General features: G+C 44.8%; 1 protein-coding gene across 3 annotated transcripts in view; it reads left to right on the top strand.

Moving 5' to 3' along the window:
- The first annotated feature begins 1,323 nt into the window (after positions 1-1,323).
- B4GALT4 (beta-1,4-galactosyltransferase 4) overlaps positions 1,324-13,026 on the top strand; it is a 29,975-nt gene continuing 18,272 nt past the window's right edge. Inside the window, exons 1-5 of one of the 3 annotated variants that reach the window (XM_083609248.1) lie at positions 1,326-1,614; positions 6,451-6,631; positions 6,729-6,848; positions 10,699-11,162; positions 12,636-12,868. In XM_083609248.1, the coding sequence (XP_083465374.1) occupies positions 10,892-11,162; positions 12,636-12,868 (504 nt within the window). In that variant the 5' untranslated portion in view covers positions 1,326-1,614; positions 6,451-6,631; positions 6,729-6,848; positions 10,699-10,891. Of the gene's footprint in view, positions 1,615-6,450; positions 6,632-6,728; positions 6,878-10,698; positions 11,163-12,635; positions 12,869-13,026 lie in introns of all 3 variants that reach the window. The other 2 variants (XM_083609249.1, XM_083609247.1) reach the window with 2 other exon arrangements.

Genomic DNA, 13,026 nt, shown 5'->3' with positions numbered 1-13,026 from the left:
GGTGTATCTTGGAAAGCTGTTTTTATGGTACCTAATTACATAAAGCCGATACAGCCTTGGTAAGAAAATCATACCAAATTACCTAGGGAACCCATCAGTGCATAGGACAACTGGTTGCAATATTTATTTATTTAATTTAAATGTATATGCCGCTTTTCCATGCAAATATGATCAAAGCAGCTCTCGACACAACATAGATGCAAGGCGATACATAATGACTATAGCCATCAAATACTGAAGAACTTCAAAGCATAGTATGGTAATCCAAATAACTCAGTTTGAGTATACAGTATGAACATAATATTTTAAGGTTGTCGTAAAACAAGCTATAAAGGATTGAAACGTCAGTTAATTATAAATAACCATTCCAACCCAATCACATACCAACAATAATAAAACCATTGCGGCCTGTGTTTTGTTAGCCCTAAAATGGAAAACAGGTGAGGTCCCAACCAAAGAATAGCAATTCAAGTTGACAGAATACGCTTGCAGACTTAACATATAGAATTAGAGAACAAGAACATACATTCAGAGAAGATTGGAAAACGTTTATTGAATATATGGGAAATAACTGCGTACAGCTGAAAACGCTGGCAGCATTAAGATAAATTCAACAGTGTAAATAAGTTTTGATGGATGTAATAATGAAATTTTGTTGTTGTTGTTTAGTCGATTAGTCATGTCCAACTCTTCGTGACCCCATGGACCAGAGCACGGCAGGCACTATATGCCTGTTGTCTTTGTTCATGAAGTTTTCTTGGCAGGGATACTGGAGTGGCTTGCCGGTTCCTGCTCCAATAATGGAATAATGAATGGTATAGTTTCTGTAAAATATGCAGGGATTTATGATACGTAAAATGAACCATGGAAAGAGGAGGGAAGTCATTGATATTTTAACAATTTTTAAATGAGTACTTTAAATGGTAAAACAAAATTTAATTATCTATCTATCATAAAAGCAGCTGCCACTGCAAGCTATTGAATACAGGGAAAACATTCACCACTATTATTTCAATATGGCTTCATTTGGTGTTATGTCATAGGCTGAAGAAGTCCTATTTCAATCGAGGACATCTGTTGGAGAACTGACAAGGTCACGGTTTTATGTGGTTGGGAACGTTTGGATGGTCTATAAGTTCTAAGCTTATGGGGTGCAATTTCAACACAGAGACAGAAGAGGAGCCCTTGAAAGGAGACGCCAAGCACGCTAAGCATGACGCACCGTTACTTGCGCGCGCGCGCGCAAGACGCCGGGCCTAGTTTCCACGCAACTTTAGCGGGGGTGGGGGGGGTGGGGGGGGCAAAGCTCCGTGACGCTCTATCTGCCGGGAGGAATCTCTCTATGGTCAAAGGAGGCGGCCGTTCCGTCCGTGTCTCTGTGGTTGGCGGGGGATTTGGGTTGATACCCGAAGCCCCGAGTAACCAGAGGCGCCCGGACGGGCGGCGCGCAAAGGAGCTCCGTGGCGCCTCGGCCCGCTTCCCGCGTACCAGCTTCCAGCGTAGGAGCAGCGGCCTCTCCAGGGAGCGGGGAAGGGATGCTCTGGGGCTGCCCGAGCCGGTGGGCGCTTTCTCGGGCGTAAAACCCCCGCTGTGGTCGCCGGGCCTCCTCCGAAGGTAAATGGACAGTCGGAGCCCCCTGAGCGCGGCGGGACTTGCCTGTGAGGAGACCGGCTGCGGCGGGGGCGGCGGGGCGGGGCAGCGGGTTTATGAGCGCACCGCTCCGTCGAAGCGTCCGGGGTTTGGGGGGGGGGGTGGCGGCGAGTAAGACCAGGCATCTTGGGGCGTAAGTAGCGCAGCCTGGCGCTTTTCAAGCCGGAGGTGCGTAAAATGCGCGTCTCACAACACAAGTACAGTGGTACCTCAGGTTACAGACGCTTCAGGTTACAGATTCCACTAACCCAGAAATAGTGCTTCAGGTTAAGAACTTTGCTTCAGGATGAGAACAGAAATTGTGCTCAGACGGCGCGGCGGCAGCAGGAAGCCCCATTAGCTAAAGTGGTGCTTCAGGTTAAGAACAGTTTCAGGTTAAGTACGGACCTCCGGAACGAATTAAGTACTTAACCCGAGGTACCACTGTAGCGCTGCTCCATGGGGACAGGAGAGGAATGGGCACTTTGGGAGGGTCCTCACAGGAGATCCTGGGTGATATATAAAACGCCTAGTGGAAACGAATATGTGTTTAATGCATTTTCTCTCTGGGTGTTTTAAAACAGAACTCTGTAGAGCACATGGTTTTTTCTACTTCCTCTCAGTTCTCATAAAGCTCTGGTTGGGATAGTGCATGGACTTGGGTGGCTGTCAGGGGTAAATTCAAGGAATGTGCCTGGAATGCTGTACACAAGGCCTCGGTTGATGGCTGACTCGAAAAGGGAGGCTTGTCTGGGAGGAGGCTGCCTGGAGTTCCATACAGCTGTTTGTCTCTGCTAGGTCTCTCCTTTAAGGAGGCCACAGAGGTGTGTGAGTTGGATGACAACCATTTGAGGTAGGTTACTAGAGTGAGAGTGGATGATTTACCCCAGGTTACTCAGTGAGCTTTATATATGAATGGGGATTTGAACCTGATCCTCTGGTCCTGGAATAGGGTACCCTTTTCAACTCAAGGATGTGTTTCCTTGTGGGCAGCCTGATTGCATGCCCCAAAGTAGGTGGGGCAGGGTATGCACCCTTGCCTTTGCACAAGCTAGGCATGCAAAACTCTAAAGGTTTCTTACATGCAGAACTCGGCATCCTCTGTTTGGACAAGCAAGAAGCATTATACTTTATGGACCCATTCTAGCCAGGCAAAAACACTCAAGGAAGAGCAGGGTCAGTGCGTGTTGTGGCCTTGAGAGACTTCCAAGGGCCATTTGGAAAAGACTGGAGGGCTGCATTCAGCCCCTTGACCTAAGGTTTCTCGGCACTGCACCCAGCTGGCTGAATGATCCTTTTACTCCAAAAGTCGCTCGTCTGCACTGTTACGTTCTATTAAGAACTATGTGTTAAAACAGTTTACATTGGATGATTAATTTCATTTTTTGTTGACATTTGCAGAAATACATTTGATACTTGAGCTTAACTTCTATAAAGCGTAGTTACTTTTATTAGTAAATATAATTCCAACATTTGATACTTTACAGAATATATTCTAGAATAGGGACAACGCCCGTAATCCCCAATCATTGATTTACAGTATTTACACTTAGCAGCTTTGGCCTTTTCTCCCTCCTTTCCCCCTTCCCTCTTTCCTCTATTAGTTGCTTTCATTTTCACTTCAAAAGATCACCATTACATTGCCGATGTGATTCTCCTTAGGTAAGTTTGCAGTCCTGTTGGGAATAACAGACTCTTGTTTAAAGACCAGTGGTCTAGAAGAATAATACAACTGAACATTTCATTTACTACCCACAAAACTAGGATGCAAGATTTGTAACAGAATTTCCGATAGATAGGGAGAAATGGAACATTTGTGGAAATGCATTTTTCAAAAAAGAGTAGATTTCATGTACTGTATGCTGTTTTAATAAAAAAGCCTTTAGCCTAGAGGTATAAACTTTTTTGTGGCCTGAAGTCATTTTACCAGTGTTAATTTGTTAGGACAAGTGTTATAGACAAACAACACTGGTAAGCATGTTGTCCCCCTATGACTACACAGCATGTGAGAATTACTTAGACAAGAATACAGAGGCATATGCATTAATTCTCACAATGCTTCCGTTCCTTCCTCATCAACATTGAATACAACAGAGCAAAGCCTCAGTTTTCCCTTCCAGTCAGTGAAAAGCACCATGGGGTTCCTTTTAGGGGCCAAATCATACTTCGTTTTAATCATGCTTTTTAAAAAGTGCACCTAATGTTGCTGTTTCTTTATTTTGAAGAATAAAAAGAAGCCTTGGGTTTTGGGGCAATATGAATTGAGCTCACAACAGGGCCTGTCACACTGGTTTCCAACAAAAAACCCCTTCTCACCCCCCCCCTGCTGCTTTTTGCTCTCAAAGATGCTGAGCCAGTTTGACACAACTGAAGTGTGCTTTGCTTTGACAGAAGGATTGTGCAGTTTGAATTGTGCTCCTCTACCTGAAAACTATCTGGAGCAAAGTCCTGGCCATTTTCTTTAGTAACCCCAGTCTTTGAAGTTGGCAGCAGGGCCAAAAGTGGGCAGTGGCTACAAGGTGAAGTTGCAAGCAGTGAAAATGAAAGGACGAGAGGGCTCTTTAGGGTTGCTGCTACTAACCTTGCCTTATAGCCCCACCGTATGCATCATTATGTGGCAGCACCAGGGAATGCACCAGGATTAGGATCGCAGCTGTTGTACATCAAATGAGTGCTGACAGTGCCTCAACAGACAGGAGACGGAAGTTCAGAGCTTGCTATTTAATTTGCTGCCTCTCCCATCCCAGCATGGGTCTTTTTATTGCTCCCTTTTATTGCTGAAACTTAATGAGTGTTTGTGCACAGGAGTTGCTGCACCTCTTTTAATTGAACCAACTTCTAATTAATTTTCTGGATGCAATCATCACCTGAGGAAATAATTTGTCTCGATATGTGTGGCTGACTTTTTCTTTGGTTTTGCTAATAGAAACTGCCTTGCTCTCTGGCATCTGCAAGGTACACTGCTTTTTCTCACCAGGGCAGCAGTTCCAAAAGATAGTGCAAGATTCCCAGAATGAATTGGATCCTTTGCTTTCCAACTCCCAGGAGCAGGATATTTATATACTCAGAAAGTTGCTTTATCACATTTGAAGTTAATATTAGTAATTGCTCTAAGTGTTGGAGCCAAGCCAGAAAAATTTAATGATGCCCGAAGCCGCACATAAATGAATAGAATATGCTTGGATTACAACTAACCAGCCTCATTGATTTCAATGGAGCAAGAACAGATTACTTTTCCTAAATTAAGGTCACTGTTTAAGCACCTATCAGCTGGAAGCTGTAGGAGGACAAAGGGAGATAACATTGTCCCCTTGACACCTATCATCCAGAGTCTGTTGTCTTATCTGGCATAGGGAATTTCAGTAATTATGCCCAGTGTACAGGAGAAGGCAGCAGAAAAGGTGTTTCTTTTCCTTTATAGACTGGCAAACAGATCATAAAACTAGAGTTTATTACTACTTCTCAGAGGACATCTGAAATTCTAGATTTCCTAAGCACGAAGGGGGAGGAAACGTTTCCTAGGATATAGCATAAGTTTAGATTGAAACAAGAATGACTTTTAATTGTTAAATGGCTATAAAGTGATTTGGGGGTGGGTGGGTGAAGAACCAAATTAAATAAGACAGATGCTAGTAATGCAGCTGCATTGTGGTGCTCAGATCACATATAAACTCAAGTGTTAACCTGGTTAAAGCCTGGTTGAAATTCTGCTCCTATGCATTCACTTGAATCCTCAGGTTTCATTTCCAGACCAGATTATACAGACGTGTTTGTTACAAACATGTTGGACTTCCTGGGCAACTTGCTTCTTACATAACTGTTGAATTTGGGAGCACTTTGGCTTCTAAAACCCCTTAGCAGGGTTTGTAACATGTAAGTGAAGAAGCAAAGTGCAGGGTAAGGAGGGTGGGAAGCTGCCATTCCTATGCTGGGGTGGCATCAATTGAGCTCAGAGTAGACCTATTGAAATTAATGGACCTTAGTCATGTTGATTAATTTAATTGTGTCTACTAAGTAAAATTTAGTTGATTCCCACTCTGGTCTTTATATGTTGTTTCCCTTTTCATGTTGCTTATAGACAAGAAACGTAGGAAGCTGACCTTATTCTGAGTCAGACCACTGGTTCATTGAGTTCTGTATTGTCCACTCCCTGACTAGCAGCTGCTCTCCATGGTTTAAGGCAGGGAACCTTCTTACCCCTTCTTGAAGACACCGGGGATTGTACTTTGGGCCGTCTGCATTCAAAGCACATGTCTGACTACTGTTATAGAAAAACCAGCTCTTCTCCAAACTGGTTTTATTTATTATTAACCCAGGAGCTATTCTGTGTGGGTGGCATATATGGTACATTTAACTCACAAAGAAATTGATGGTATATCTTGAAGCTGGGACAGCTCACTTGGTAGAGCATGAGACTCCTACCTTCAGGGTTGTGGGTTCAAGCCTCACATTGGGCAAAATGACCTCAGGGTCATGAACATTGGGCAAAAGATTCCTGCATTGCAGGGGGTTGGGCTAGATGACCCTCGTGACCAGCTCTACAATTCTGTGATCTATGGCTTCCTACAAAGGCAGAGAAACTTGCAGGACAGAAATAAATCTGGGCTTGTATGTTTTGGCAACCGATTTTGTCAGGCCACTTTTGCACAGGCATCTGTGAGAGTTTCCCTGCTCCAGCTCTCCAGAATTTCCCTGATGTGGCTTCTTTTCACATCTTGCTAGAAAGAAAAGAGAAGTGGTGGGAGGAATTAAGTGTCTCGGAAGGGGTGAGGGAGTGGCTTTCTAACAGGGGAAGGCAGAAACTGTTGACTTTTCTTTCAGTGGCTCCTGCAGTTTTGAGCAGACTCCTCCTGAATCCCTGAGAGGCAACAGAGGTTCCTTTATGGTGTGGGGTTTCAGGTCTGAAAAGTGCCCTGCCACTTGGCACTGGAGCCCTCGTAGCTGCGATAAGGACAAAACAGCTTCACCGCAGCAGGGAGAGGAGCAGCGGTGGCAGGATCAAGTAAGTCTAAGGGGCTCGCTTTCTCTTGGCTCAAACAGCAGGAAGGAAACGGGAGCGAGTGGATGAGTTGCATCTTTGACTCGAGTCTCTGTTGCAGGCTGAATGGACCAGGCTAAATGGGAGCTTGATCACGTTTACTCCAGTGGAAGGATTTTCAGCGTAGAGAGCAAGAAGGACAGCTGAAGCCATATTAGAAATGATGAAAGTCGGGAAAGGGGTGAATTTAAAAGCATTCATTGAACTCAGGTCTTAGTTCTTTCAGTTTCAGGTTATCTCTTGTCGGTATTTTCAGCTGACCTTGCCTTCAGGGTTTTTTTTTAGGTAGAAGTGTATCTGCCTGCAAGTGTAAGGAATGCAAATGAACTTAGTCTGTGCTTTCCAGCCTTTTCTGATGTTCTTCTAAAATTTCCTTTGGGAGCATAAAAAAGGCAAAGGTACCCCTGCCCGTACGGGCCAATCTTGACAGACTCTAGGGTTGTGCGCTCATCTCACTCTAGAGGCCGGGAGCCAGCACTGTCCGCAGACACTTCCGGGTCACGTGGCCAGCGTGACAAAGCTGCTCTGGCGAGTCAGCGCAGCACATGGAAACGCCGTTTACCTTCCCGCTAGTAAGCGGTCCCTATTTATCTACTTGCACTTTTGACGTGCTTTCGAACTGCTAGGTTGGCAGGCGCTGGGACCGAGCAACGGGAGCGCACCCCGCCGCGGGGATTCGAACCGCCGACCATGCGATCGGCAAGTCCTAGGCGCTGAGGTTTTACCCACAGCGCCACCCGCGTTTGGGTGCATAGGAAGCTGCTTTATACTAAGTCAGACTCTTTGTCCATCTAGCTCCCTAGTGAACTGACGGGCAGCTTCTCTCCAGTCCTACCTGGAGATGCTGGGGATTAAACCTAAGACCTTCTGCATGCAAAGTAAATGCTCTGTTATAATTATTACATCATCTTTTCCCTTTACAGGGACTTAAGGCAGCTTACAGATTAAAATAAGAACATCTGAAAGTGGGGTGGGGTGGGGGTGGAATAATTAAAAAACCACATACAGATAATTGCAATAAAAACAGCATGGCCCAGTCAGTACAATCATACCTCATGTTGCGTCCACTTCAGGTTACGTGTTTTCGTGTTGTGTCCCACGGCAACCCGGAAGTACTGGAATGGGTTACTTCCGGGTTTTGCCGCTTGCACAGAAGTGCTAAACGTGCGCAGATGTGGCACTTCATGCTTTTGTCAGTTCCGTGTTACGGACAGGCCTTTGGAACGGATCCCATCCGTAACACGAGGTTCCACTGTGTCTTATTTCGTGCTTGCACCACATGTCTTTCTGTATGGGATATCCTAATACAGAAGTGGGGAACCCAAGGCTTGGGTGCTTCTTTGTCTGGCCCTTGGGACTTTCCCCAGGCTGCACCCTCACTGGCCCTGCCCTGCTCTCCCCTTGGACGTGTGTGTGCACGTAGAAAGCTCTGAATTTTTCTTTTGCTGGAATTTAGCCTTCTGTACAAATCTGAGAGTCACATCTGTTGCCTCATCCCCTTTTTTGCCACCCAGCTCTGACATATGGCATCCAGAAGGTTGCCTGCAAGAGTATGCAGCCCCTGGACTGAAAAAAACTGTTCCCCTCTCCCGCTTTATACATTTATTTATGCAGTGTCTTTGTGTCTGTGGTTTTCAAATGCTTAAAATGGGCCATTAGTTATTGGGGAGAAAAACACAGGCCATTTTCATTCAATGGCGTATGTCCACACCAAGCCAATACAGAACCTTGCAGTCTCCTATTTGCAGCCATTTCTCAATACACAAAGACACCATTGCTATATATAATTGTGAATAAATAAATGAGCATTACTGCCAAAGCTGCAGTCCATAGTTAATACTGGAAAACAACAAAACACCTTCAGATAATATATCCTATACTTGCATTATAGCTACACCATGTCCTGAGGTCTCACGATCACAGTGCCTTTTCGCCATATTGCTTATTTTGAACGTGTATTAACATTATTATTTATTATCTGCCCTTCACCCTAAGGTATCATGGTGGGTTACAACAGTTTAAAAATACATAAAAAATGCTTAAACAAAAACATACAATTACAAGAAAAAAATTACAAAACATAGTGAACCCTGAAACTACACCTCTCATGGGTTGGTGCTATGGGAATAAGCCCCTTTTTGTCATCTTCCCTTGTATATTCCACTTGCTTAGTTAGTTGCAGGTTTGTTGCAAAGCATTATTTGCTTAGAGGGCAGGTGCATATTTTAGTTTGCCGGTTTTAGAGCTTGCCGCAAACTAGTAACTTAAACAAGTGGAAACAAGATACTGCATGTGAGAAACTGTCCATGCAACGGCTTAATTCTTGTGTTTTTTAATTTTTCTATCTCTGTTGCATATTTAATCACTTTCTACAACTTTTAAAAAATATCTGCTTGGTTGATACTGCACTTTTTAACCCCAGTGTATTTGTCCCCCTATTTTTCCTGCATCAGATGCTTGGCACATAGCCTTGCAAAGTTGCATTCCTCAAAATCACGTACCTTGCCTATCTACTAGCCATCAGATCATATATTCAGAGTTCATGCTTCAGCCTCCCTACTTCCTTTTTGCATAGCTGTTTGCTGAGCTGAGACTGAAATGCCATGCTTGAACTTGCAGATTGATCAATATGTGTGTGTGTGTGTGTGTGGTTAGCATTTAATGAGCTTATTTTTTACCCATCTGTATTGCATTTCTCCTACTGTTGTGTTAATAATGTACTTGCAGGGGGAGGAACCATTGATGACTTGCCCTATTCTACTGCTACCCTGTCATCTTAGGATGATATGGCTGATGAGGAGAAGTGGTGGGGGGATTTTTAAGGCTGCTTTCAAATGTATATGAAAATAGGAGTCCGCATGTGTTTTGGTTCCATGGGATGAGTCTGGCTTCCCTTTACCTTCCCTTTCCTACGTATGATTGTTTAAACGTGCAATCATATTGTGCCCAATTTTTCTATTTAGGCTTAAAAACTACTCCGGGGAGATGTGAGGGAGTTTTGTGCCGCAGGTGTTCAGCCAATAAGCACTCTTTCATCTTTTCTTTTTCAAGCTGAGATAACTTGTTCCCCCTGAGCTGGATCCCCAGCAAGAAAACTGTCCACCTGACAACTATTTATTTTAAATCATAGTATGCCACCTTTCACCAAAATGATTACAAGTTGGTTTACCTGCTACTTCCCCTCCCCAAACAAAAAAAAGTTGCCCATCACAGGAGTATATCTCCTGTTTTTATGTACTACAACTCCCATCGTTCCTGAACATTAGCTGTGATGGAACCAATAGACCAAAATATCTGGAGGGCACCAAGATAGGGAAGACTGCTGTAAACTCTACCTGACCCAGAGTGCTTTTTTTGAATCAACCAAGAAAAGGGGAGTTCATACATTTATTGAACAGCTTGTAACTTGTGACCACTTCAGGCAAAGAGATGCCTGCATTGGAGGAGGTTGAATTAGATGATCCTTGTGGTCCCTTCCAAGTCTGCAATTCTATGATTCCAGGTTCTTAGGTAATTCATACGTTTCTTGAGCAGCATTTATAGTAATTGGTTGCTATAACATCTGTTCTCAACTAAATAGACTCTGTACTCATTGGAGGCATAATCCAAAATCTCCACTCATGCAGCCCACATGCCCTCTTGCCCCACAGAATATAGGAACACAGGAAGCTTCCTTATACCAGGTGACTCTCCACCTACCCTAGTTGTCTATCTAGCAGCTGTCCAGGCTGTTAGGTAGAGGGGTCTTTCCTACTCTATTCATCCTCTCTTGCCAGGGATCTTCTGCATGCAAAAATACGCTCTGTCACTGAACTATGGTTTCTTCAAACTGCTTCCTTAACACTTGGGAAATTAAGATTTTATCTGTGTATGAAGCTTACAGATTTGGAGCTTGTTTTATTACAGAGGGAAGAAGAAAACCCCACTTTCCCACAGCCTGTGTATTTTGGTTTCACAGCCTTTGCACAGTGCTTCTATTTAAAGGTTGGAGGGGTGATGGCATAGAATGACCTTTTTGTCTCTCTGAACAGGTCGACTCTTGTAATGCCTTTCTAGCTGTTCAGCTAGAAAGACATGAGTTCAAAAGTCAGAGGAGACTTGTCAGAATGCGGCATCACAGAACTCCTTGTTTCGTCTTGACTATCCTGCTCTCCTCAAAGTGCACTGTGACAAGGAGACGTCAAGGACAGTGTCGAGGGAGCAGCGTATAAACCAGGCAAGGCCATGGGCTTGAGCTATGCCAGCCTTCACGTCTCCTACAAGCTCAAGCTGCTCATTCTATTCACCTTGTGTGTCTTATTGGTGGGCTGGGCCACTTCCACTTACTTAGTGGATGCCATGCACGAAACTCCAAGAGCAAAAAGCATCGTGGGGAGTTTCCGAAAACCAACCACTATCACAGAGGAGCGAACGGGAAATCCAGACAAGAGCACGATGCCTACTGTGAAACTGCCCATAATGAGGCCCCCGTGTCCCTCTCTGTCTCCGTATCTGCGTAAGTTGATCCATGTTTTCCAATCCCAGTCTTAAAGCAAGACTTCATGGATTTTGGGGCTTTAGCTAAGAAGTCAAAGAGGGGAGGATTCCCTTCCCCCCCCAAAAAAAATCCTTAAGGCATCGGGGGGGGGGGGAGACTTCAGGCTTGTGTGCCTAATCAGGCCTGCCAGGCCTCCCCATTGGACCTGCAAGGCTGATTTGACCAAGCCATATCCACCTGCCATACCCCAGTGTTATACAAGGTGTTGGGAGTGAGGCAGGTAAAGTTGCAGCTGTGCCAAAAAGGAGATTGCGTCTGCAGAGCCCTGCGTATAGTGCTCTGTGTGGTTCTTGCAAGCCACCAATGATCAGGTGATTGGTGGAGCTAGCAGGGAGCTGTCCATTAGGCTTTGAAGCCCCAACTATCAACAGATTGTCAGGGCTTCAAAGAGCTGTGCAGGGCTCTCTGCAAACACCAATGATCAGCTGATTGTCAGGGCTTGCAGGCCTCATGGGATGAAAACAGGTCAACTGGTGTCATTGTGATGTCAGGTGACTGACAGGTGGGCAGTCCCTCCCACCTTTCACATTTGGCCCACAGTAGGTGGCGGAGATAGGGATCCAGCCCTCTGTCCAGATCCAGTTCCTATCCCTGTCTTAAGGAGAATTTGTCATTTGCACATAGATGAGAAAACACTTGTAGCTTGTAAAAATCAGCATTCTGTTTTCCTCTTGGCGTTACATTTCTCCGTCTGACATATCTTCTAGTACTATTCAACAACATGATTCATATGTCACAGTTCTGTGGCTGAATCCTATGCCAACAAATATTAGAATTCCATGGAGATCCTTTGAGAAATTTCCAATTCTGTGCTGAAACTTGTGAGATGGCAGCCAACAGTGCTAATGTGAGCATCTCCTCCATAATCGAGGCACCCCACATAATCCCACTATTCAGATATTGCTGGACCAAGTGGAAAAGCTATTCCTGTACCACACCAATAATGTATGAGTCTGACCTTGATTACAGGGATGATGAACTTGTGGTCGTCTTACCTTCCACTGCTTTACAATTTTTGCAGAGTTCCCTTTATGGTTTACAGTTACTAGTTCCCAGTTTTGGGGTTATGTTTCTAGCCTGCTCTTAGGATTATGGTACAGAGTCAAAGGTAGGAGCCCCCGGGAACCTCTGGATGGAAGGCCTAATTGACAGCTGACCACACTGAGGAAGAATATTGCTTGCCCGCCCCCAATCATCCTCCCCTTTCCCCTTAGGTAACTTAAAGAGTGGCTTGGTGGCCAAATCTAGCTGCTTACAAAAGATTTTAGTGTATAGTTCCAAGTTTAAAAAACAAAGCATCAAATAAACCTCCTCAGTCTCCGAAATGGCTTCGCAGATTCCTAAGCATTTAAGTTAATTTGCTCTTATGACTTACAGCAGCTGTGTTTATAGTTTACGAAGTTGAGACTGAAGTCATGCCTTTTCCCATAGGAGGCCCTAGCAAGCTTTTCTTTAAGGCATCTCTTACGCTGGAGGAGGTGCAGAAAGAGAATCCTCGAGTGTCAAAGGGACGCCATCGCCCAGAAGGCTGCTTAGCTCAGCAACGTGTCGCAATATTGATTCCACATCGCAACCGAGAGAAGCACCTGTTGTACCTGCTGGAGCACCTTCACCCATTTCTGCAGCGGCAGCAGCTGGACTATGGCATTTATATCATCCACCAGGTGGGTCCATACAAAATATCTGCAGCTAGAGACGAGGGGTGAATCCAAACCTTCCTGCCCTGTGGTTGTGTCTAGAAGTCTTTTGACTGTTGTGTCTGTTTGTGCAATTGGGGATCAGAACACTGCTTCAGGCACATTCCCCATCGTTTCCCCCAGTC

This window comes from Podarcis filfolensis (genome assembly GCF_964270895.1).
Source record: "Podarcis filfolensis genome assembly, chromosome: 4".
Taxonomy (NCBI): domain Eukaryota; kingdom Metazoa; phylum Chordata; class Lepidosauria; order Squamata; family Lacertidae; genus Podarcis; species Podarcis filfolensis.
The sequence above is the reverse complement of the archived record's forward strand: the minus strand, read 5'-3'. Positions and strand labels throughout refer to the sequence as shown.